The sequence below is a fragment of the Myotis myotis genome, unplaced genomic scaffold, assembly GCF_014108235.1.
Source record: "Myotis myotis isolate mMyoMyo1 unplaced genomic scaffold, mMyoMyo1.p scaffold_m19_p_17, whole genome shotgun sequence".
In the NCBI taxonomy this organism is placed as follows: Eukaryota; Metazoa; Chordata; class Mammalia; order Chiroptera; family Vespertilionidae; genus Myotis; species Myotis myotis.
Genome location: NW_023416321.1, coordinates 42,348,152 through 42,373,807, shown reverse-complemented (window position 1 = coordinate 42,373,807; position 25,656 = coordinate 42,348,152). Strand labels below are relative to the sequence as shown.

The following is a 25,656-nucleotide window of genomic DNA, read 5'->3' as shown; positions in this document are numbered from 1 at the left end:
GGCTCTGCATTGGATGGCTTGCCTACAAACTATGTGTCCGCAGGGGAGTAATTTGCCACCTCTAGGAATTGGCTGCTTCTGGAAAAAGCAGTCTCTCCTGGGCCAACATGGCGCCAAGATGTCAGAGTATCATAGAACACAGAAAGTAAAACACACAATCAGTACAACTGCCCATGAAGGCTGAAGTAGCTGGAGGAAGGAGTGGGGCCGAAGGAATAACTAAGGGGGGAATGAAGAGGAAAATGTCCTGCAGCAAACGTAACAGGACAAAGATGAGGCAGTAGCTTGGGGACCTTCGCAGGAGCTTTGCATGCTGGTACAAAGGCAAAGGCCGGAGGGGGTGGGGGGTGGAGGGAGAGTATGGACCTTCTATAAACTGCCGCAGCCTGGGTTGAGGGGGACATAGAGAGGGATCTAAGAGAACTCAACTGCGAATTCTGAGCCTGCACGAATAGAGGGGCCCTTGTGGGGTGGGGAGGGGGGCGTCCAGGCTCAGACCTGCTATTACCTTGGGAGGCACCTCACCTCTTCGGGCCCAGCCTCCCTCAGCATCCTCCCACCTTACAGAGCGGCTCTGTGGGAACTAGCAGCAGTCCCCACTCCCAGTGGACATGTTTGGCAAGCAGCATGGCGCTCTGGCCTCCCCAGCATGAATGATGGCCTTTACATTTTCTTCTGTCTGAAAGGGTTGTCTATGCTTTCTCTCTGCTCGTGGCCCTGGTGGAGCGGAGCCCGCCTCATCATGAACGGAGCCTGGTGCTCAGAGCGCAACAGCGAGTAGCTCCTGCGCCCCTTTCGGTGTGGCCAGGGCTGGTCTAAGCTCTCCACTCATGTGAACTCACTTTGTCCTCACAACAGCCTTATGAAGTAGATAGATATCATCGTTATATTTATGGTGCAGATGAGGAAACTGTGGCATAAAAAGTACAAGTTCACACGGCTAGTAAACAAGTTCCCAGGTTAGAATCCTCAGCGGAGAAATGATGGGGTTGGACTGGACGATTTCCATGGTTCTCTCTCATTGGAGATTCTCTGAGTTTCTGACACATTTCCTCCTTGCTCTTAACCACTTCGTCCTTGAGAATCGCTCTCCACTAGGATTTCTGGGAATGATGGAGAAGTTGTCTATCTGAGCTGCCCAGGATGGTTTATACGTCATGGGGCTGGTGCAACTAAGACAGTGGTTCTTTCATTTTAATTCACTTTGAATTTAAATGTAAATAACCACATGTGGCCAAAGACTACTGGGTCACACAGTGGTACAGCTCTAGAAGAATCTTCAAAATTGTATAAATGTGTAATCAGCTCTCCTCACAGCATTCAGGGGAACTTTTGAGCATTCTAGAAGTTTCCATAAGGTTAGGCCAAAACCAGCTTTAGCCCTTCCCTAGAAACTTAGGGAGCTCACAACTAAAAGCCATTATGTAGCCATATGCCTCTCCTCTAACCCCTCTCAGAGTCTCAAGGCAGAATTTTCTGGGTCCCCGTTTGGTTCGTGCCTGACCCAGGCTGGTGCCAAGAGTGACCACGTTGCCTCCCCACAGGGTCCGGTCCCTCTGGCTCCTCTTCTCGCCCCTCCCTTGCAGGTGCCCAATGCTTAACAGACGGCCGCCCTGCATGCGGCTCCCTCCGCCCTGCCACAGCCCCTGTTCTCTATGGTTTTCTTCCCCCACTGAAGGCACAGCCTGCGCGTTTACATCCCTGTCCTTGAGTAGGGACCGCAGGGCACCTCAGGCTTCACTGGGAGGCCCAGAGGGTCGGCCCCACCCATCTGCCTCCCTTGGGGCCTAGCTACAGGGCCAAGGACCATGAACAGGGTAAACATCAATACTTGATGTTGGCTCTTGCTCCCGTGGTGATGGGACGTAGACTCTACCCAATAAATCGGGCTTGTTTCTACTGAGACGTAGGCAAGCTCCAGTCACTCCCACCCTAGAGTGGGCACCAACCCTCTCCTCTCAAGCCTGGGTGCCGGAGTGGCCCACGGTGCCCAAAGCGCCAGAGGAAACGACGAGGCCGCCGGCGGCCTCCGCACCTCTCTCCGCAGGCGTGATGGACCACCACCTGGTCCTGCACCAGCTGCGCTGCAACGGGGTCCTCGAGGGCATCCGCATCTGCCGGAAAGGCTTCCCCAGCCGGCTCCTCTATGCCGACTTCAAGCAGCGGTAGGTGGTCTCGCCGTTGCCCTCTCGCTCTCGGGGCACCTTTGCATTCCCCCAGTGGCTGGGTGTGGGGTGGGCCCACAAGCCCCCCACCCCAGGGTGTCCATGGCTCTGTCTTTTTCTTGGGGGAGAGGGAGATCCTCTGCCCAGGGACAGTTGACACCACTCCTTTTCCAGCCTTACCCATGGGGGGGGCTTTGGGGGCACGGCCTCGCTGGCCTGGACCTCGGAGGGCTCTGCGGCCCCTGGGCCTGAGCAGCGAGGAGCAGGGTGCAGCCCTCAGGAGAGCTGTGTGGCCAGAGGCCCTCCCCCCTGAGGTCGTCCACCCCAGCTGCCACAGCCAGCAGCCCCGGGACAGGCCTGCGTCCTCCCTCCCCAGCTACCGGCTCCTCAATGCCAGCGCTATCCCGGAAGGGCAGTTCATTGACAGTAAAAATGCCTCCGAGAAGCTTCTGACCTCCATCGACGTGGACCGGGGGCAGTACCGGTTTGGCCACACCAAGGTGAGAGCAGAGGGAGCTGGGCACCCCCTCCCTCCCCCCTGTGTAACCGTAACCACAGCCCTGAGCTGCTTGCTAGCTGAGCAGAAGAAAGGGGTCTCTTTCCCCATCTGCTGAGTCTGACCGCTCCCTGCCCAGTGGCCCAGGAAGAGGGAGGCCGCGGGCTGGGCACAGAGGTCTCCATCTCGGTGCTGGCTGTTCAGAGGCTAGTGCAGCCGTGGGCAAACTACAGCCCGCGGGAAATGAATAAAACTAAAAAAAATTAAAAAAAAAAAAAGACCGTACCCTTTTATGTAATGATGTTTACTTTGAATTTATATTAGTTCACACAAACACTCCATCCATGCTTTTGTTCCTGCCCTCCGGTCCAGTTTAAGAACCCATTGTGGCCCTCGAGTCAAAAAGTTTGCCCACCCCTGGTCTAGAGGCTAAATTGGAAGTGGGAGCCCCAACAGCCGCTGAAGAAAGCGATGGGGGCTCAGGTGTCCTGGAGGGAGCAGAGTAAAGACACTCCAGTGGAGATGAAGGAGCCCAAGGGAGAGGAGAACATGGAAGGAATTACAGGGGCCATGAGGACTTAAGAAGAAGAGCTGTCACCCACAGAAATGGCCGCCATTTATTGAGCTCATGTGCACTGAGGGAGCCCGCGACACGTCCTCTGCACACGTTTCATTGAGCCTCCCAAGAACCTCGTGGCGATGGAGGTGGTCCTGACCTCAGGGGGTTGATGGGAGGGTGAGAAAACATAGGCTCCCAGAGGCAAGAAACTTGCTCTCAGTCACTTGGATGCTGAGTGGCAAAGGCTGGCTCAACGCTGGCCCAAGCCCAGCGCTCCACGTCCCAGAGGGACAGGTGGGACTAGAGCATCCACCCCGCCAGGGAGGAGCCTGCTGCCCCCCGGGTGCCCTGCTTCTTGGAACATCATGGAGGCCAAAGGAGCTCTGCCCGCGTGGGCCGGGGGTGAATGGGCCCGAAGTGGGGCCAGCCTTCTCGGATGGGCAGAGAGAGAGGGAGGCGAGGAGGTAGAAGTCTGGATCTCTCTCGGTCTGGACACAGCTGAGAGCGGAGGTCACTTTCTGGACTCCTCTTTGCTTACTGTGTGTGGGCTTTGTCGGGATCTGTCCATGTGGGTTGGTGGGGCCTGGGATGTGCTTTGGGACAAGACACAGGAGGGGCTGCTGAGGAGACCGGGCCCCTGAGACGTGAGACCGGGGAACCAGCCGGCATGAGGTCCCCACTCAGGCCTAGATGTCGAGGGCTGGGGTTGGACAGGAAGAGGTTCTCCTGAGGCAGAGGCTGCTCCCCTGCTGAGGACGGAGCAGGGCTGTCTCTCCTTTAACACAGGTGTTTTTCAAAGCTGGGCTCCTGGGACTTCTGGAGGAGATGAGGGATGAGAAGCTGGTGATCCTGATGACGCGCACACAGGCCCTGTGCCGAGGGTACCTGATGCGGGTGGAGTTCAAGAAGATGATGGAGAGGAGGTGACCAGACCCTCACCCCCTCCTTACCCTGCCCTCCCTCCTTAGGAGCAGACGATCACTTCCTGCTTTTAGTCTCGGGACTTTCATGTACTTGTTCATCCACTCAACCAACATCCCCTGAGCAGGAATTCATTATTGGGGTCTCTGCTCGGCCCTGGGGACACAGAAAGGAACCCTGGCCTCCAGGAGCTCCCATGGGTGGGAAGCAGACAGGTGCATGACTAATTTTAATGCCTGTGATGCGCACACTGTCAGCATTCTATTCAGGAGAGGGCAGGACTTGAGAATAGGTCCCCAACCTTGTTGGAGGTGGGGTTGGCATGAAAGGGTCAGTGAGAAGGAAGGACTTTCTGAAATCAGCTCTGCCTGGCCTGAGAGGGCGGCAGGAAAGGGAGCCCAACAAGCTGGTCACATTGGGAGCAAAGGTGAGGTGCAGGGAGTGAAGGTCCCCGTGTTAATGAGCCCCCACGGGACCATCTGGTCAGTGGGGAGCTGTGGAAGGTGTGTAAGGAGATAAGTGAGAGGCCCCGCCTGCAACTCACACCTCTGGCAGCTCCAAGGAGAGGGGGACCTAGAGGACAGGAGAGACCAAGACCAGTCCAAATAACAGTTGGCATGGACCTAAGTGAGGAAATGGCCCGTGGGTAAGCAGGAGGAATAGCAGCAACGGTAGCTGGTCATGAGTGGGAATCCCAGGAAGAGGGGCCTTTCGGGGGAAGCCCACCCTCCCAGATGTCCTGACCAGCGGTTCTCAACCTGTGGGTCGCGACCCCTGAAAATACATCCTGCATATCAGATATTTACATTACGATTCATAACAGTAGCAAAATTACAGTTATGAAGTAGTAACGAAAATAATTTCATGGTTGGGGGTCACCACAACATGAGGAACTGTATTAAAGGGTCGCGGCGTTAGGAAGGTTGAGAACCACTGCCCGATGCCCTGCATCACTCAGGCATTGTCACTGCCGTCTGGGCCATCAACATGTGTTAGTCAAGAATATCTCCCAGGCACCCGGCTTGGTGAAGTGAAGGAAAGCCAGTGCAGAAATTAAAAACATCCCAAGGGAGGGTGCAGTTTAAAGGAAAGAAAACATGAGCTACGTGATAGGAAGCTGCAGAGGGTGAGGAGTAGGAGACAGCGTGGGTGTCGACATTAGGAAAATGGATCAATTCAACGAGGGCAGGAGTCCGGGAGATGACCAGTGGACTGAAGGCAGGTCCGGGTGTACGCCGATACTTAAGCATAAAAACGGAGCCCACATGGCAAATAATTAGCTCTCAGAGTTTCAAAAGGTGAGAGCTGACAAATCAAATATGGGAGAAACACCCAATAAGCAGGAGGCACCAGCACACTTAGGCACAGCACTTCCAGGAGGGAGCTGGTGAATGGGAGACCCACAGTGGCCCCTGCCCCCTCTCGCCTCCCAACTTTTGCACATTCTGTTTCCTCTGCCCTCCCCCCTTTTAAGACTCTACTCTGGAGTCCGTAGTCTCTGCTCAGCTTGGCTGTACTTCCTTCCCACCCAGCCGGGAGCGGTGCAGGTCCTGGGGCCCACAGGGTAGGTGGGTGGAGACAAGACCTCGCTGTGGTCCATTAACCCCCGTCCTAACGGATGTACAGGGACTCCATCTTCTGCATCCAGTACAACATCCGCTCTTTTATGAACGTCAAACACTGGCCCTGGATGAACCTGTTCTTCAAGATCAAGCCCCTCCTCAAGAGTGCGGAGGCGGAGAAGGAGATGGCCACCATGAAGGAGGACTTCCAGAGGGCCAAGGAGGAGCTGGCCAGGTCTGAGGCTCGCCGGAAGGAGCTGGAGGAGAAAATGGTGTCCCTGCTGCAGGAAAAGAATGACCTCCAGTTGCAGGTCCAGTCTGTAAGTACCTTCTTAAGAGAAAAGGGGGAGCAACCTTGAGGCCCCATCAGGTGTCTATTCGAGGGACATTGGTGCCACCTCGTGGTCATATCAAGTATCGCAGCACCACCACACTCCTGTCAAAGGAGGCGGGCCCTGGCTTAGGGAAAGCAGAGCCTGTGGAACACACACTGCCCGCCTGTCTTCCACGGTGGAGTTAGACCTGCCTTGCTGTGGGTATTGTCATCATAATAAACGTTGTCAGGAGCGTAACAGGTATTTTAAATGTTTGTAAATAAGCCCTGGCCAGTTTTCTCAGTGGTTAGAGTGTCAGCCCTGGTCAAGGGTTCGTACCTCAGTTGCAGGCTCCATCCCTGCCGGTCTGGACCAGTGTAGGAGGCAGCCAATCGCAGTGTCTCTCTCCGTCGATGTTTCTCCATCTTTCCTTTCCACTCTCTCTGAATATCAGTGGAGAAAATATCCTTGGGTGAAAAATTTAAAAAAAAATGTACATAAAAATTAAAAATTCAAATTAGAAAGAGTAATTTTCTATACGTGATTTTTTATGATATAATTATAGTAAAAATACTTTAAAGATCCGCATTTTTATCAAGGAAATAGGGGAGACATGGCCATGTACACAGTGACACTCTGACCATGTAATTGCACCATTGCACAGAGTTAAGGTGTTTATCGTTTGTCCTTTTTTAAATTCCCAAATACCTTTTGCCTTCTGTGAAAAGCAGCTTCCCTTCCCCTTTACACGTTCCTAGTCCATAAATGTGGTTATTAGGTGCCCGTTCCCAAGCATATTGGCAAGAGGTTTGGAACCAGCCTGCTGGGTTTGCATTTCAGGTCCTCCATTTGACAGCTGCGTGGCCTTGGGCAAGATACTCATCCACTTTGTGCCTCAGTATTCTTATCTGTAAGATGGGCATAGTAATATACCCACCTCATAGGGTTGCTGGAAGGATCAGATGAGTCCATACGTGTAAAATGCCCAGCACATAGCACATGTTCAGTAAACACAGACTCTTACTCTTTGCCTGTCTGTTTTCATTCATAACCTTGGAAGATGTGTCTGGTCCTTACAATACTCTTGTGTGAGAAGCTATGGCCCAATTAAGTTTAAGAACTAATATGGTCTGTCCTAGAGACAGGTGTTCTGGGATGTGTACTTATTTAATCACTTACCCCTGTGTGTTTTGAATTTTCTGCTCTGTAGCTCTAGGAGGCAAGGCTAAGGAGACATAGACAGAACTTTCCTGTTGAAAATTAAAAGGCAGTGACATTTTCCAAATATTCGTTAATTTGTGATAACATTGGGATCAGTTACTTTTTAGCTGGTGGCAGTAGGCAGAGTGAGATGGTTGGGCACCGAGAATTAGCAGAGGCTTTATCAACTCCACGAATGCCTTGGCTTGAAGTTATTTGAGGTGAGTTTTTATGAAGTGGATGGTGCCCACAGTGGTTTAAAATGAAGCATGTGGATGCTATATGCAGGTGAGGGTGTGTGTGTGTGTGTGTGTGTGACCACTCCTTAGCACTAGTTAATGGGCTTGGGGAGGGCAAAGCCCTTCCTTCCCGGGGTCTGTCAGGAGCCTGAGCAACACATAACGCCCCGGTCCCTTCAGGAAACGGAAAACCTGATGGACGCCGAGGAGCGGTGTGAGGGGCTCATCAAATGCAAGATTCAACTGGAAGCAAAGGTCAAGGAGCTGAATGAGAGGCTGGAAGAGGAGGAAGAAACAAACTCTGAGCTTGTTGCCAAGAAGAGGAACCTGGAGGATAAGTGCTCCTCTCTCAAAAGAGACATCGACGACCTGGAGCTGACCCTGACCAAAGTGGAGAAGGAGAAGCATGCCACGGAGAACAAGGTGGGCGAGCCCCAGGGACCCCGCGGCTTCTTGGCTGGTCCTGACTCCTCTCTGTAAGGAAGAGGCAGGCAGGCGGGACCCCCACTAACCCAGCATTGCATGGAGTGGAGGCAGGAGGAGTAGAGGGTGGTTGGAGTCCACCCCATTCTACCCTGTTCTCTACCCTGCAGGCTTCTCAGCCCTCCCTGGGGGTACCAGACTCCCAGCCCCACCACTTCCTCCACAAAGCAGGAGGTTTGGAGTCCCATTCATCTTTGTTTCAATTCACTTGACACAGGAAAAGCAAACAAGAATGCCCCCAGGGCCAGGCAGATAATGAGGGAGGCAGGGGGGGAAGGAGGCAGAAAACTGGATAATGGCAGGGGGGCACTATTGGTATGGACTGACGCACTGACACACGCAGCCTTCGGTTAAGCCATCTGGAAATATTTCGTTGAATTCAGAATCCACACATCCTCAACCCGGTGTTTTTGCTCCTCAGTGTAGAGACCAGGGACATTTCACTCCAGTTCGTACCGGGACATGTGTGAGGATGTTCATGGCAGCATTGCCTGTGGTGGTGGGTGGGGGGGGGGGGGGGGGGTGGGGTGGGTGTCGAGCTGGAGGCAGCATCAGGGCCCCTGCTGGGGAATGGAGAGGTGAGACGTGGAGGATGCTCATAGAGAAACAAGATAGATATAAAAGAACTAGTGCTGAGTGGAGGAAAGTAGGAAAATGAAAGACACAGCATGATGCCATGTGTAGACTAGAATTACATGCACACAAAAGAGTAAATATTTCACAGAACTAAATGAAGAGCGTACAGTACATGATTCATTTCATATTGGCTGCCAATGAGATAGAACATAGGATGATGTCGGCCAGGTGTGGGATGACTCAGTCAGTGCTGGGTGGACAACTGGATGTAGTGGAAAGAGACAATAGGGAGCGGTGGAGATTGTGGCAAACTGGAGAGCATTTACTCTGTCCACAAGTGGCAGCCATGACCGCGCCAGCCAGCTGTTGCCAGGTGGGGATGGGAATCCGGCATTGCCAGGGCTTCCAACTTTCGGTAAGAGACCAGAAACCCAGATTTTATGTGACATCTCAAGTTTTTCAAAGTTGGTAACTTATTCAAAGAAAAGATGCCTGTGGTTGGATTCAGCCTACGGGCCAGGAGTTAGTACTCTGTGATCTGGAAGAATGTTGCACATAGGGCAGCGTTTAATTTAATGCTTTCAAGTTCCGTGTTCGGTGCCCTTGTCCTGCTTCCGGACAACTTAGGACCCCCATTCCGGATTATCCTTCCCCTTCCTGCCTCATTCTAAACCCCTGTCAGCCAACCTAATAAGCAAGTTCCCGTGATGCATCAGGTGGATAGAGATTGGCGTGTTCCCTTCAGAGGCAGCATATTCTCATCGAACGGTGTCCTTCAATAGAAGGACACCACTTAGCCAAGTCCTTCAATAAGAGAATCCGTAGCCTTTGCTGGACGCTCTGGTTTAACTGTCTGACTTGAACTGGTGTTGACATTGTCCCAGGTAAAGAACCTTTCCGAGGAAATGACGGCCCTTGAAGAAAGCATCTCCAAGCTGACCAGGGAGAAGAAGGCCCTGCAGGAGGCCCACCAGCAGACACTGGATGACCTGCAGGTCGAAGAGGACAAAGTCAATGGTCTCATCAAAGTCAACGTCAAGCTGGAGCAGCAGGCAGATGATGTGAGGGCGTTTCTCTGCTGGGTTCTCACACGTGGCGCCTGCAGACGTTCAGGAAAGGCGGGGTCTAGGCAGGATGCAGGGGTCTAGGTGGGATGTAGGGGTCTAGGCAGGATGCAGGGGTCTAGACGGGATGCAGGGGTCTAGACAGGATGGAGGGGTCTAGGGGGGATGCAGGGATCTAGGCAGGATGGAGGGGTCTAGGCAGGATGCAGGGGTCTAGGCGGGATGCAGGGGTGTAGGTGGGATGCAGGGGTATAGGTGGGATGCAGGGGTCTAGGTGGGATGTAGGGGTCTATGTGGGATGCAGGGGTCTAGGTGGGATGTAGGGGTCTAGGCAGGATGCAGGGGTCTAGATGGGATGCAGTGGTCTAGACAGGATGCAGGGGTCTAGACAGGATGCAGGGGTCTAGGCAGGATGCAGGGGTCTAGATGGGATTCAGGGGTCTAGACAGGATGCAGGGGTCTAGGCAGGATGCAGGGGCTGAGCCTATAACTCTGGAATCAGAGTTGCTGAGTTGCAATCTCAGCCCTTTCCAAGCACATCTGGAATGCTGAGCAAGCACTTAGACTCCGAGGCCTCAGTTTCCACTTTGTGAAATGGGGACACAACTAGCTCCACCTCAGAGGGTGTCCAAGGAAAACTCAGCACGTAGTGTTAGTGAACCATGAGCTAATATCGTCATCATCACCATCACCATCATCATCATCATCATCATCATCACTGGCATTTATTTCTAGGTCTTTGGGCTGAAAAAGCTTCAATTTTATTCTAACATTGCTAAAAATGAGTTCTATTTGTGACCATGAAAATGGTCATTTCTCCCACCGTGTTACATTTGTTCTTGAGCTAAGAGCCAGGCTCAGTGTCTCTGGGTTTCATGCACAACTGTGGCTAGAACTTGACCAGATGTCCCTGAGGCCAGAGAAGGTGTGCTCCACCCCTACACTCCCTCCACACACACACACAGGTGCCCACATGCGTGTGTGCGCGCACACACACACACACACACACACACACACACTTTGCCCTGGGCTCCCCGCAGTGCATGGTGTAAGTGGGGAGGGGGACAGTGAGCATTTAGACCAGGGGTGGGCAAACTTTTTGACTCGAGGGCCACAATGGGTTCTTATACTGGACCGGAGGGCCGGAACAAAAGCATGGATGGAGTGTTTGTGTGAACTAATATAAATTCCAAGTAAACATCATTACATAAAAGGGTACGGTCTTTTTTTTTTTTTAGTTTTATTCATTTCAAACAGGCCGGATCCGGCCCGCGGGCCGTAGTTTGCCCACGGCTGATCTAGACCCTCGGGCATGGCTGTGGCGGTGCCTGGGTAAGAGCACAGCCCTGTGGGCACCATGTTTCTGCAGGGAACCTGGCCCAGGACAGGCCACCTGGGAATCGGGAATCGGCTGAAAGAGGCACCACGGGAGCCTCTGCTGGAGGAGGAAAGGCCAACCTGTCCCCTCAGAGCCGAGGCCACAGCCACACCCCAGGGAGCCCAGGACGGCCTGGAGCCTGGCTACGGGGCACGCCCACTCTCCTGGGAGGGCCTCAGCCTTCCCCCTTTCTTCCCAGCTCGAGGGCTGCCTGGAGCAGGAGAAGAAGCTGCGGGCCGACCTGGAGAGAGTGAAGAGGAAGCTGGAAGGAGACCTGAAGATGGCCCAGGAAGCCATCATGGATCTGGAGAACGACAGGCAGCAAGTAGAGGAGAAACTGAAAAAGTAGCTGTTTCATCTGGACCTCTGTGTGCGAGCACGAAAGCCAGCTTCCCCTTTAACAGGCTTCTCTTTCATGCGAAATGCATGTATATCTATTTGCAGGAAGGAGTTTGAAATCAGTCAGTTACAGAGCAAGATGGACGATGAGCAAGTCCACAGTCTGCAGTTACAGAAGAAGATTAAAGAGCTGCAGGTGAGGCCGGGAGCCCCTGACAGCGCCCTGGACCGCGCCGCCCCGCCATCCCCTCTGCTTCCGTCGATGCTTCTTTCCTCCCTCCCCTTGCAGCTGGAGACAATGTCCTTCCTTCCCTTTATTTACGGAAGTTAATATTTCAATTTTCCAAGTCCCACATCAATAGGTGTCCTTGGACATGATTAACCTCTTACCAGTGAGGCAGGACATTGCTTTGCTCGCCACTCTGAGCCCAGTGCCCCCGCCGTCTTCTCGGAGGTCACCACCAGTGCCAGTTGGAGGTGCATCCTTCTGGATGTTTCACGATGGATTTATGTACATAAGACCTCAAAATATATCTATATCTATAAAAGCCTAAGCGACCAAATGACCAAACAACCGAACTACTGAACGACCAGTCACTGTGACGCACTCTGACCACCAGGGGGCAGACGCTCAATGCAGGAGCTGCCCCCTGGTGGTCAGTGAGCTCCCACAGCCAACCTCCCATGGCCAGCCAACCTCCTGTGGTCCCTCCCCCACCCCCCAGCTGGCCTCCCATGGTCCCTCACCCTGGCTGGCCAACTGCCTGTGTTCTCCCCCCACACCCCTGTCCAGCCTCCCTGATCAGCCCCAATGGCCCTGATCGCCAGCCAGGCTGAGGGCCCCCCCCACCTGTGCACAAATTCATGCACCGGGCCTCTAGTGCTATGTTATATATACAACACACGCATAAGCTTATATATATGCATAAAAATATAAGGGAACAAGAACATTATTATATATATATGTGTGTATATATATGTACATAAATATATACATAAAATATACATATAAATGTCATGCTGAGACTATCGTTCCGCATCTTACTCAATTCACCCTGCAGAGCTGTCCATGGTGGCCAGGGACCAGCTGCTGCGGACGCCCAGAGGGCGCGGCTCCCTCACGGCGGGCCTGACCACCTCCCTACTGGGGGACAGTTGGATTGTTGCTGAGTTTTTGACACTAATTTAGTTCTATAGTGTGTTCTTCAGTTCACGCGCCCTGCGCTCCATCCCGCACCCTCCTGCCCTCCCCACGCGGCTGCTGCCCCCACAGCAGTGCTGACACAGGCCCTTGCAGGCCCGCACGGAGGAGCTGGAGGAAGAGATGGAAGCAGAACGCACGCTCAGGGGCAGGATTGAGAAGCAGCGCTCGGACCTGTCCCGGGAGCTGGAGGAGATCAGCGAGCGGCTGGAGGAAGCCAGCGGCGCAACCTCAGTCCAGGTCGAGATGAACAAGAAGCGGGAGGCCGAGTTCCAGAAGCTGCGCAGGGACCTGGAGGAGGCCACCCTGCAGCACGAAGCCACGGCAGCCACCCTGAGGAAGAAGCACGCGGACAGTGTGGCCGAACTTGGGGAGCAGATAGACAACCTGCAGAGGGTCAAGCAGAAGCTGGAGAAGGAGAAGAGCGAGCTGAAGATGGAGATCGATGACATGGCCAGCAACATCGAGAGCGTCTCCAAGTCGAAGGTACCTGCCTCTCGGCTCTTGGCAGACGCGAGGCTGCCAGAGCCACTGCCCAGCGGACAGGTGTCAGAAAATGCCCTAACTCACTGCACGTTCTAACCCGAATCCCTCTCCCCACACTGCCTGCTCCCAAGTCCCCAAATCAATTCAAGTCAGTCGAGCTTGACCCAACAACCTAAGACAGTGGTTCTCAACCTTCCTCATGCCGCGACCCTTTCATACAGTTCCTCACGTTGTGGTGACCCCCAACCATAAAATTATTCTCGTTGCTACTTCATAACTGTAATGTTGCTACTGTTATGAATCGTAATGTAAATATCGGATAGGCAGGATGTGTTTTCTTTTTTTTTATATATATATTTTATTGATTTTTTACAGAGAGGAAGGGAGAGAGATAGAGAGTTAGAAACATCGATGAGAGAGAAACATTGATCAGCTGCCTCCTGCACATCTCCTACTGGGGATGTGCCCGCAACCCAGGTACATGCCCTTGACCGGAATCGAACCTGGGACCTTTCAGTCCGCAGGCCGACGCTCTATCCACTGAGCCAAACTGGTTTCCGCAGGATGTATTTTCATTGTTACAAATTGAACATAATTAAAGCATAGTGATTAATCACAAAACAATATGCAATTATATATTCAGTATTTGTTTTCCGATGGTCTTAGGTGACCCCTGTGAAAGGGTCGTTCGACCCCCAAAGGGGTCGCGACCCACAGGTGAGAACCGCTGACCTAATACAACTCCAGCCCTCATCATCTTCCCAGAGTTTTCCACAAAGTTTCCGATCCATCCGGCATTTTCTAGAACGAAACCTGTGGGTGGATTGCACCGAGGGGACTTGCTAGGTGAGCTTCTCTGAGCCCACAGCACTAGTCCCTGGGAAGCAGAACCCTGGGAGGCTAAGGGCAGGCCCAGGTTTTGCGGCACTAAAAGCACAGAAAACTCAGGAGGGGGGGGGGGTCTTTAAGGAAAATGTACATAAAATACAAACACAAAGTTAAGCATGTAAGTAAATATTTATTTAGAATGAGAAATAAGTCACAGATTACTGGCTCCTTGGAGAATGAGGCCCCTGTCTGCTCAGGCCTCCTCAGGCCATTGTCAGAAATGCCTGCCCAGGAGGACATTCCTGCTTGTGCCTGGACTCCCCCGGCCCCCGCCCCACCTGGGACCACAGCTCCATGCAGTCGGGGCCCACGAGAGTGAGGGCTTGGAGCCTAAACGTCGCCAGCTTCATGGAAAACTGGCCTCTGTGTGTGACCAAAGCAAAGAGGTCCCCGGAGAGGAGCCGTGGGCTCCTAGATTCAAGAGGTGCCCTGGCCGGTGAGGCTCAGTTGGTGCACTGAAGGGTCTCGGGTTCGATTCCCAGTCAGGGCACGTATGCAGGTTGTGGGTTCCATCCCCAGTCAGGCTCCAGCAGGAAGCCACTGATTGGTGTTTCTATTTCTCTCCCTCTCCCTTCCTTTCTCTCTAAAATCAATCAAAGCATGTCCTCGGGTGAGGATTTAAAAATAATGAGCTCAGAGTTGTCCTTGGGACTGCTCGGCTGGGTTAGAAGATGGGTGACCCCAGACTGGGGCTGTGGACCTCCTGCAGAGGGCTGCCCAGAGGTCGGGGTGTCTGTGGAGGGAAGGAATGGAGAGAGGATCAAAGAATTAGGATGGTCTCCTTGGTGCCTCTTGCTGCCTTTATTGAGCTTCTGGGTTCACACTGCTCATTCAGCCCTTTTATTTCTTCCTCACTGCAACTCGTTTCTCTCTCCCTCTCTCCTTGTAACGTAGCCATTTTCCCCACCTGTGTCATTTTTCCCCCTTCCCTTGAGAAGTGTGTCTGTATGTATTCTCTTTCTATTTCTCCCTCCCGCCCCGCACCCCCCACCCCACCCCCAGCAAGCCAAGCCAGGTTGCAGGATGGGTGAGTTACAGGAAACTCCAGGATCACCCATGTGCTCTGCCCATAACCAGACCCACCCTACTGCCCCCCTATCATAGCACCATGCTCTCAGTTCTCATTTTTAATATTCAGTGGAAGAAGCACTTTATAGTGCCTTATTTTTTAAAATATATTTTTATTGATTTGAGAGAGAAAGGGAGAGGCAGAGAGGGAGATAGAAACATCAATGATGAGAGAGAATCATTGATCAGCTGCCTCCTGCATACCCCCTACTGGGTATTGAGCTGCAACCCGGGCATGTGCCCTGACAGGGAAGCAAACCATGACCTCCTGGTTCATAGGTCAATGCTCAACCACTGGGCCACACAGGCTGGACTATTGCCTTATATTTTTTTACATGGTTCAATCCTTTGATTTTTCTCTTTGTGAGTCCCCATCCCTTTTTTGACTACCCCCGAGTTAATGATTTCACACCCCTAAGTCATCTCCTCAAAGATGCCCTGAGCTCTTTCCTCTGAATCTAACGTCCTTGCCTCTCCTGCTGTCATCTCACACTTTGCAGCCTAAGGACAAATACATGCTCAATATATTTATTTTATGTTTATGAGGTGGGAGGGGAGGGACGAGGTCTACAGCATATGCAAGGTTTTTAAACAAACTTCACAAAAAGACAGGACAGCTAGCAGCTGCGGGAGGGGCTCTGGCGCGCGGCCGCCACCGCAGGAAACTTTTTGTGTAATTAATGAGACGCTCAGCACTCCCACCTGATTACGCTGCTGCAAACAGACTCATCAGGAGGTCATGTTATCGACATGGGGCTAGAACTGCTTATGTTGTAAGGAGAGCCCGGGGCTCCTTTGAGTGGCATTTTCTCAAAGGTCTGTTCACAAATCACTAAATACTTGTCTGCCAGGGCAGGCTGCTCCCAGCTACTGGTGATTAAGCAGCAACCACAAATAAAAACACAGCACAGATGAAATGACTTTTTAAAACTTCCCTCCGTGCGCTCTCTGTATTTTCATCTAACCTAACAAGAAGCTAATCTACCAGACAGCCTGGACCACTCTGGACACCAGGAACCCATTTCCCACTCACGTTGGCTTGTTTTTAAGAGTAACATGGAGAGACTGTGCCGGACTGTGGAGGACCAGTTTAATGAAATCAAAGCCAAGGACGACCAGCAGACACAGTTAATCCACGATCTGAACATGCAGAAGGCGAGACTGCAGACCCAAAACGGTGAGGCCGGGCGGGTCGCTGCGGTGCCGCGGGCCACGGGGGGAGGCAGGCGCGAGGCTGACCGGGGCCATGTCCGTGCGTTAGGGGAGCTGAGCCACCAAGTGGAGGAGAAGGAGGTGCTGGTTTCACAGCTCACCAAAGGCAAGCAGGCCCTCACGCAGCAGCTGGAGGAGCTGAAGAGGCAACTGGACGAAGAAACCAAGGTAAGGACCACCGTTCCTGGGATGGCAGCGCCGGATAGCACCTGAGAGCCGGGAGGCCTCAGAGCTGGTGGGAGGCCGGGTGCCGCGGGCCTGTCCTCTGCCTGCAGTGTGACAGGAGCTGGGTCTGCGAGGTGAGGGGACCTTGGCATCGGATCTCCTTCCTCAGCCCTAGAAAACTCTTCCAGGTGCTCCATCCTCTGGGGTTCCCTGTCCCCCCAGGGGGTTCTGATGCACTTCCCTCTCCAGCTAGGGGCGTCCCCTTCCAGCCCTCCACACACACACTGCCCTGGCTTGACCATCCCTGCCTTTGTGTATTCTTTCTGCCCAGCAATTCATCCGGCCCCTCGAGATGGCCTCTTCTTTCTTCATCACACTTTGTGCAGCCCCTGCTGCAATACCCAATTTTAAGCTGCCCTCCTCCGAACAGACTACATGATTGTAGAGGCTCCCCTGGGACATCTGCATAAACATGAACATCATCATCGTGTTCTGATGCCAATATCTAGCCATTTGTGTTCATATTGCAGGTCTCCCACTGATCTGTCAACTCCTAGAGGGCAGGAATAACTCCCCACCGTAGTTGTAAACAGCAGGTACAGTGCACAGTAGGACAGAGCACACAGCAGGTGCTTCGTGAAGCTGCTCCTTAGAGTGAGAATCCAGGAGTCCACAAACGTGTGTAATTCTAATTCTGAGGGCCGCGTGCACCGGTGAAGACTTATGGAGCCACCTTTTGGCAATCTCTCACGCTCTGTCTAAAAAGGAGCCAGTGCTACATTTGTCTCCGTCTTTCTGTTGTATGGAAAGGGCCAGGGAGCAGTGAGAACCGGAGCCTGATGGGGTCACGAGAAGGTCCGCTAACGGAGCACGCTGTCCTCCGGCCAGGATACCGTAGCCGCTAAGTTCTCCTCAGCAAAATCTTGTTGTTTATTTATTTCTTTAAAGGGATGCAGATGTATAAATTGCTGCATTTGGTGATACCACAAAATGCTTGTGACCGGGATGGTGAGCGCTAAACCATCCGTGGTCCTGCCCAGACAGGGAAGCGTGTGGAGGCCTCCGGGCATGTCCTCCTTGCAGGAGGAGGCAGAGTATGGAAATGGCACAGATCAGGTGCACGGAGGTGGGGCAGCAGCCCATGGTGGCACCGAAGATGCCTTTGGGTGTTCATGGTCGCAGGGCTCCACTGCATTGTATCGACTTTTGTTTCAATTCTTCTGATCACATGAGGACGCGGTCTCCGCTTGGGGGCCATCTCTCTAGCACTTGCTGATTTACTGACCAGCACCTAGGGGGCAGGCCCTGGGCACAGAGCCACCGCGGCCAAGTACCTACCCACGGAGAAGGCGATGACGCTGCTTTGCCGCCGTTGGTTGATTCTTAGGGGCGCCTTCTCATCGCGGCACATATTAACGGTGTTCCATCTGCTGTAGTGCGACAGTTTACTTTTAAATCAAATATAATTAAATATAACAAAGGAGTCAGCTTTCTAAAAATTAAGTACATAAAATAGGCGATGCGCTGTTACAGCCAAGTTTGGGAAGGCAGCAAGGAAACGATTCAACTTGGGGAAATGCTGGTTTACGTGGATATACCTTACCTTGGGAAATGGCCAGATATTTTTGCCATTTGTCACCCCTGCGATTCCCCAGGCCAAGAACGCCCTGGCCCACGCCCTGCAGTCCTCCCGCCACGACTGTGACCTGCTGCGGGAACAGTATGAGGAGGAGCAGGAAGCCAAGGCCGAGCTGCAGAGGGCGCTGTCCAAGGCCAACAGCGAGGTTGCCCAGTGGAGGACCAAGTACGAGACGGACGCCATCCAGCGCACGGAGGAGCTGGAGGAGGCCAAGTACGGCCCCAGGTTACGTAGGAGAGGTGACCCCAAGGCACAGGTGACGGAACAGAGAACCGACCCTTCCTGGAGCACCCCTCCTCCCAGGCCTTGGGTTTTCTGAGCATTCACATAGGTGCTCCTGTCCCTCCTGTGGGGACTGTCCATTCCACCTGGCTCCCTGGTGCCCACTCTGTGACCTGCGTGGCCACCAAGCTCTTTGGGGTCCTTCGGATGTTACTTAAATCCTCTCTATTCATCAAACTCTAGGTCTTGCTCTTGTCAAATTCCAGTCCGTGTAAACCAGTGGTTCTCAACCTTCTGGCCCTTTAAATACAGTTCCTCATGTTGTGACCCAACCATAAAATTATTTTCGTTGCTACTTCATAACTGTAATGTTGCTACTGTTATGAATCATAATGTAAATATCTGATATGCAGGATGGTCTTAGGCGGCCCCTGTGAAAGGGTCGTTCGACCGCCAAAGGGGTCTCGACCCACAGGTTGAGAACCGCTGCTGTAGACTGTTTGTTTCTCTTCCGATGTAGCCCTTCTGAAATAGTGCCCCTTTGCCAAGGGCGAAACATCTGGTTCTCTTAGGAAAAAGCTGGCCCAGCGGCTCCAGGAAGCGGAGGAAAACACGGAGGCCGTGAGCGCCAAGTGCGCGTCCCTGGAGAAAACCAAGCAGCGGCTCCAGGGCGAAGTGGACGACCTGATGCTGGGTCTGGAGCGGGCCAACGCCGCCTGTGCCACCCTGGACAAGAAGCAGAGGAACTTCGACAAGGTCCTTCCTCCCGCGCGGTGGCGGCGGCGATGAGAGCGACGGCCCTCATGCCCACGTGTGAGATGCTCACACAACCTGCCGAGCATGGAGGCCCCGTCCGGGGAGCTTGGGGATTGGCGGTGTCTCTTTACTTGGGTGACGGTCCCTCGAAAGGGAATTCTCTTTTTAGTTAAGGCTAATTCTGTTTCCTTTGAGATGAAAACATCTTCAAGAACACAGTGGATCACGGTGGGGGTGGAGTCTCTGCTCTAGAAGGGGGCCCTATCTCCCTAGTCCTAAGGATGGCGGGGTAAACCGCGGTGTTGCTGACGGTCCCCCACCTTTCCTGCTCCCCACATGCCCTGCGTCACCCCCAGGTCCTGGCAGAGTGGAAGCAGAAGCTGGATGAGGGCCAAGCTGAGTTGGAAGCAGCCCAGAAAGAGTCCCGGTCACTGAGCACTGAAATCTTCAAGATGCGGAACGCCTACGAGGAGGTGGTGGATCAGCTGGAGACGCTGAGGCGGGAGAATAAAAATCTGCAAGGTGAGCCCTGGCCGGTGCGGCTCAGCTGGTTGTAGCGTTGCTGGGTACACCACAAGGTGGCAGGTTCGATTCCCGGGCCAGGCACATACCTCGGTTGTGGGTTCCATCCCCAGTTGGGGTGCATGCAGGAGGCAGCCAATCAATGTTTCTCTTTTTCTCTAAAAATAAAATAAAATAAAATAAAATTTAAAAATCTGCAAGGTGAGCTCTCTGCCCACCACAGGTGTGTAATAGTCCCCTTCTCGTCCAGCCACCCCTCCCCCATGTGCCATAGCCACCCCCGGACGCCTCCTCCTTCCCGCTGCCCACCCAATCCGCACATCTGCTCAGTTTTCCACGAGGCCTGAGGCCTCCTGTGAAAGGCACAGTGGCAGAAAGTCGCATCCTCAAAACCAGGGGGCACAGTGGGGTGCGAAGGTCCCTGTGGGAGAACGTTTCCCGGATTCCGTCTCAGTTGGCATGTGGTCCTGCGCATGGCCCCCACACTTCTCCCCTCGGTCCTCTGGGCCGCTGCAGAGCTTTGGGGAGTTTGGGGCCACACGCTGCTCTTTCGCTGGCTCTCTGCACAGCTCAGGTGCGGCAGCCCACCCCCTCTGCTCACGCCTCACCCCGAGGGCTCGGCCTGCTCTCTCCCACCTAAATGTCCTGGTGAATCGCCGCCCTAAGCTGCCTGGCCAAGGCCTGCGCTGTCCCCCGGGACCTGTCGCGCAGCCTCGATCAGGCCGGTCCTTTGCAGAGGAGATTTCCGACCTGACCGAGCAGATGGCAGAAAATGGCGAGCACCTGCAGGAAGTGGAGAAGACCAAGAAGCAAGTGGAGCAGGAAAAGTCGGACCTCCAGGCTGCCCTGGAGGAGGCGGAGGCAAGTTCTGGGACGCAGCACCCGGGAGCTCAGGAGGGCAGGCTCTGAAGGAGGGGCCAGCGCACCCCTGGGGGCCCCTCCTGCAGGGAGGCCCCGGGAGACAGCTGCGCTCTGCTGCGTCCTCTGGGGTCCTCCTGTCTCCCCTTTTGAAGATAAATACATTTGTTTGTTACGTCCTCAATGTTTCCTCTCGGGAAGCAAGAAATCCTTCACCAAACGTCCGAGAGCCGGCTCTGAAGCCCTCGTTTTTAACCGTTGCACACGATCACCTCTGGCCACTGGGAGTCCTGCACTGACCACAGTGCCGCGGGCTGAGCTCATACTCAGCTGCGGCCAGTGCAGGGCGGCGCTCGGGAAGTTTCTAGGGAAATTTGCGTAAATTTGTAAAGTTTCACAGGATAAAGGGAGAGCAATTGCCCTGACATTTTAGAGAATAGGGTGGCTCCCGACTTATAGCCTTATTAAATAGACACACTCAATAAAATGTTCACTAATTCAAAGGGATGCGCTGTCCCCCTCAAGACCTGGTTGTTAATAAAAAAGTTTTAGTTCTAGTTTCATTACTAGAAGGGACATTCAGGAGCAAGTCATTTGAGCTTCTTGAGTGTTGTTCTACTCATCTGTAAAATGGGTGTTGTTATCATACTCATCCTATATAATAAAGGGCTAATATGCAAATTGTCCCCTTGGGAGTACAACCTACCTGAGTTCGACTGCTAGCTATGACATGCACTGACCACCAGGGGGCGGTGCAGAACAAAGGAAGGCCCTGGCTGGCAGCTGGAAGGCCCCAATTGGCCCTGATCGCTGTCCAGGCCTGGGGACCCTACCTGTGCATGACTTTCGTGCACTGGGCCTCTAGTTTGATCATAACAGTGGAAAATACACATTCAAGTCCCACAGCACTTCCAATCGCTCCTGTGTTTTTATCAGGGCTCCTTGGAACATGAAGAGAGCAAGATTTTGCGTGTCCAGCTAGAGCTGAGCCAGGTAAGATCTGAGCTTGACCGCAAAGTCACGGAGAAGGATGAAGAAATCGAGCAGCTAAAGAGAAACAGCCAGCGGGCGGCAGAGGCCATGCAGACCATGCTGGATGCGGAGATCCAGAGCCGGAACGACGCCCTACGGCTGAAGAAGAAGATGGAGGGAGACCTCAATGAGATGGAGATCCAGCTGGGACACTCCAACCGCCAGCTGGCGGAGACCCAGAAGCACCTGCGCACAGTCCAGGGCCAGCTCAAGGTGACCGTGGGGCCTTTGGGGGAGAGGGGGTGGCTGGGCCCTCCGCCTGTGGGCTCCGGCCTCACCCCTGCTTCCCCCTGCAGGACTCCCAGCTGCAGCTGGACGACGCCCTGAGGAGCAACGAGGACCTCAAGGAGCAGCTGGCCATCACGGAGCGCAGGAGCGGCCTGCTGCTGGAGGAGCTGGAGGAGATGAAGGCGGCCCTGGAGCAGACCGAGCGGGCCCGCAGGCTGTCCGAGCAGGAGCTGCTGGACGCCAGCGACCGGGTGCAGCTGCTGCACTCCCAGGTGCAGCCGGGGTCCCTCCACGGGGCCCTTTCCTCCTCTGAACATAGACGGTCATGCGTGTTGTGGGAAGTCAGAGCAAGGAAGGGTGAACGACTGCATGAAGGGGCTGGAGAAGGCCTCACGGTAGAAGCCATAATCTTAGAAAGTCAGGATTGTCGTTCAAAATACTTATTTTTGTCATTTTTATGAAAAGTTTTTAGAAGTTCCTTTTTATAAACAAATAGAGAATGCAAGCAAAGGAACAGAAGAAAAGTGCTAACCATATTGTTAACATTTTAAGACTTTTCATGCTAAGCCCTGTTTATGTCCATAAATATTATATTTTTTTGTAAAAATGGGATCAAACATTTTGCAACTTATTTTCATTTAGCAATGTGTCATGGACATGTGTCTACATCTTTAGAGATTTTTCTATGACTGTTTTTAATGGCAGAAAGGCAGTCCATTTTAGTTGTGTATTATGGCATTTTTATCTAACTAATTCTCTATGATTAGATGTTTTATATCATTCCCCCCAAAAAAATTACTATTAGGACTGCTATGATGAACTTCTTTATAATCAAGGTTTCACCTATATCCATTATTATTATTTTCCTAATATTCCTAGAAATAAATAAATTCCTAGAAGTAAAACTTCACGATCCAAACAGTAAAGACATTTTTAATATACTGTAAACTGATCTTTATTTTTATTTTATTTTTTTAATTAAATCTTTACTGTTCAGATTATTACATTTGTTCCTCTTTTTTCCCCCCCCATAACTCCCCTCCTCCCAGTTCCCGCCCCACCCTCCGCCCTCACTCCCCACCCACTGTCCTCATCCATAGGTGCACGATTTTTGTCCAGTCTCTTCCTGCATCTCCCACACCCCTTTCCCCCCCCAAGAATAGTCAGTCCATTCCCTTTCTATGTCCCTGATTCTATTATAATCACCAGTTCATTCTGTTCATCAGATTATTTATTCACTTGATTCTTAGATTCACTTGTTGATAGATGCATATTTGTTGTTCATAATTTGTATCTTTACCTTTTTCTTCCTCTTCCTCTTCTTAAAGGATACCTTTCAGCATTTCATATAATCCTGGTTTGGTGGTGATGAACTCCTTTAGCTTTTTCTTATCTGTGAAGCTCTTTATCTGACCTTCAGTTCTGAATGATAGCTTTGCTGGATAAAGTAATCTTGGTTATACGTTCTTGGTATTCATCACTTTGAATATTTCTTGCCACTCCCTTCTGGCCTGCAAAGTTTCTGTTGAGAAATCAGCTGACAGTCGTATGGGTATTCCCTTGTAGGTAACTGAGTTTCTTTCTCTTGCTGTTTTTAAGATTCTCTCTTTATCTTTTGCTCTTGGCATTTTAATTATGATGTGTCTTGGTGTGGTCCTCTTTGGATTCCTTTTGTTTGGGGTTCTCCACGCTTCTTGGACCTGTAAGTCCATTTCTTTCACCAGGTGGGGGAAGTTTTCTGTCATTATTTCTTCAAATAGGTTTTCAATATCTTGCTCTCTCTCATCTTCTGGCACCCCTATAATTCTGATGTTGGTACACTTGAAGCTGTCCCAGAGGCTCCTTACACTATCCTCGCATTTTTGGATTCTTTTTTCATTTTGCTTTTCCGGTTGGGTGTTTTTTACTTCCTCGAATTTCAAATCATTGACTTGATTCTTGCGCTCCTCTGGTCTGCTGTTGGGAGTCTGTATAATATTCGTTATTTCAGTCCGTGTATGCTTAATTTCTAGTTGGTTCCCCAATATAACATCGAGGGTCTCATTAGTTTTCTTGTAGATCTCATTAAGTTTATCGGCGGCTTCTAAACAGTTCTTGAGAGACCTTAAAAGTGTGGTTCTGAACTCTATATCTTCCATTGACAATTTTGTCCTGTTTCTTTGTCTCCGAATTTTGTTATGCTTCCTTGGTGCACCCCCTAGTGGTCTTTGTTCACAGTCTTATAGTTAAACCTTGATTGTTGTAGCTAATACCAGGGAGGGTTTGACCTCCAGGCCAAGTGGCTATGAGAATCAGCTGTGTCAGCAGTGAGAGAACTTCTGTCCTCTAGGGAGGTGCTAATCTAGCCTTTGCCTGAGGCTATCCGGCAAATGCCTCTGTGCAGGGCTTGGGCAGGGCGGGTCGCACAGGATCAACAGGGTGGGCCGGAGAGAGCAGTTATGGCAGCTCTCAGTCCTGTCCCCAGGGGCTCTGCCTCTCTGAGTCCCAGCACCCGCTGCAAACGGAGAGAAAGCTGCACCGAAGCTGACCGAAGCCAGACAGTCCCACTTCTCCCGTTTGAGTCTGGGTCCCTAAAGTCTGGGTCGCCTGTATCTGGAGCTCAGAGTCTGCGACTCCCTCCCGATTGAAAATGCCAACCGCGCCCTGATCTTTAATTAAGTCTCAATTTTTATTACCCATTGGGAGCTCCTTCCTATAAATTCTCAAAGACCTTAGTTATTATTTTTAAAACTTGACCAATTTTATTGTTGAAAATATTTCTTTTTTAAAAATTCTTATTTCTTTCATTACTGAGGCAGAATATTTCATCATATTTTTTGCCACTTGGATTTCTTCTATTGTGTCTTACCTATTTGTGCTTCTTGCCCTTTTTGCTTATCGATTTGTTTTACGTTAAGACAGGGAATATTTTTCAGTAATAATCATTGCAAATGTATTCCAGTTGGTCCTCACTTTTGCAATTCCATTTATGGTATATTTTGATCATTAGAACTATTTTTCATTTTATGTCACTATGTCAACAAATCATTTCCTTCTTCTAACACCTTTTTGAATAATCTCTTCTTCCCCAAATATTTGAAAGTCCATTTTTATCATTTATTCAATTATTTCACGTGCAAGTCTTGGGTCTGTCCTGGGACTTTCTGTTTGGTCAACAGCAAAACAGTATCTAGCAAACCCCGTGTGACAATGTGGAACGGAACCTGACCATGGTTTACACCCTTCCCCACCGAGCCCTCTCCCTCCCAACTGTTTGACGTGTCCAAGGATAACCTACCTTTCTGGTATCTGATTTTCCTTGTAGAACACAAGCCTGATAAACATCAAGAAGAAACTGGAAGCTGACATAGCCCAGTGCCAGGCAGAGGTGGAGAACTCTATCCAGGAATCCAGAAACGCAGAGGAGAAGGCCAAGAAAGCCATCACGGACGTGAGTGCCCTTCTTTCTCTTCAGAGACGCCCTTGGGAGAGAGGGAAGGGGCTTCTAAGCCCGGGCCTGACACGCAGGTTCCATCTCCTTAAGACCTAGGTCCTTCAGGGGTGGCTCCCTGAAGAGATGGCCTAGCAAAGTGGGGGAGGGGAGTGCAACGCACACTCCGTGGCGGCTGAGGGAGGGAGGCACGTATCAGCACACACAGCACCAACCTTGGCATCTTGCGGTGCTCCGGGCAGGGATGGGCTGGGTGGATGGCCCACGGATGTTTTCTGTGAACTTACCCAGGCGGCCATGATGGCCGAGGAGCTGAAGAAGGAGCAGGACACCAGCGCCCACCTGGAGCGGATGAAGAAGAACCTGGAGCAGACGGTGAAGGACCTGCAGCACCGTCTGGATGAGGCTGAGCAGCTGGCCCTGAAGGGCGGGAAGAAGCAGATCCAGAAGCTGGAGAACCGGGTAGCTGGCCCGAGGGGACTCCCCCCAGAGTGATGCCCAGCTCCCGGGCAGAACCCCCGTCTGGAAACGTGGGTGGTGGGAGGGTGGCCACTGGCTGAGCCGACTGCAGCCGTAGCTTGAGGACCTCTTGCAAAACTCCCTGTGAGCCATGCATCCTACCGGTTTCCTCTCCGCCGATCCCTCCCCCCAAC

The 25,656-nt window shown here is 52.2% G+C and overlaps 1 protein-coding gene across 1 annotated transcript in view; it reads left to right on the top strand.

Annotated features, from left to right (window-relative positions):
* Positions 1 to 25,656, top strand: part of LOC118672279 (myosin-13) — a 49,629-nt gene that overhangs the window by 20,047 nt on the left and 3,926 nt on the right. The window contains exons 17-35 of the mRNA XM_036341882.1: positions 2,048 to 2,165; positions 2,542 to 2,665; positions 4,007 to 4,143; positions 5,768 to 6,023; positions 7,637 to 7,879; positions 9,400 to 9,576; positions 11,157 to 11,302; positions 11,402 to 11,492; positions 12,594 to 12,983; positions 15,990 to 16,116; positions 16,201 to 16,319; positions 17,972 to 18,168; positions 18,750 to 18,933; positions 19,290 to 19,455; positions 20,192 to 20,316; positions 21,250 to 21,558; positions 21,642 to 21,845; positions 24,878 to 25,003; positions 25,295 to 25,465. Coding sequence (XP_036197775.1) covers positions 2,048 to 2,165; positions 2,542 to 2,665; positions 4,007 to 4,143; positions 5,768 to 6,023; positions 7,637 to 7,879; positions 9,400 to 9,576; positions 11,157 to 11,302; positions 11,402 to 11,492; positions 12,594 to 12,983; positions 15,990 to 16,116; positions 16,201 to 16,319; positions 17,972 to 18,168; positions 18,750 to 18,933; positions 19,290 to 19,455; positions 20,192 to 20,316; positions 21,250 to 21,558; positions 21,642 to 21,845; positions 24,878 to 25,003; positions 25,295 to 25,465 — 3,410 coding nt within the window. The remainder of the gene's footprint in view (positions 1 to 2,047; positions 2,166 to 2,541; positions 2,666 to 4,006; positions 4,144 to 5,767; positions 6,024 to 7,636; positions 7,880 to 9,399; positions 9,577 to 11,156; positions 11,303 to 11,401; positions 11,493 to 12,593; positions 12,984 to 15,989; positions 16,117 to 16,200; positions 16,320 to 17,971; positions 18,169 to 18,749; positions 18,934 to 19,289; positions 19,456 to 20,191; positions 20,317 to 21,249; positions 21,559 to 21,641; positions 21,846 to 24,877; positions 25,004 to 25,294; positions 25,466 to 25,656) is intronic.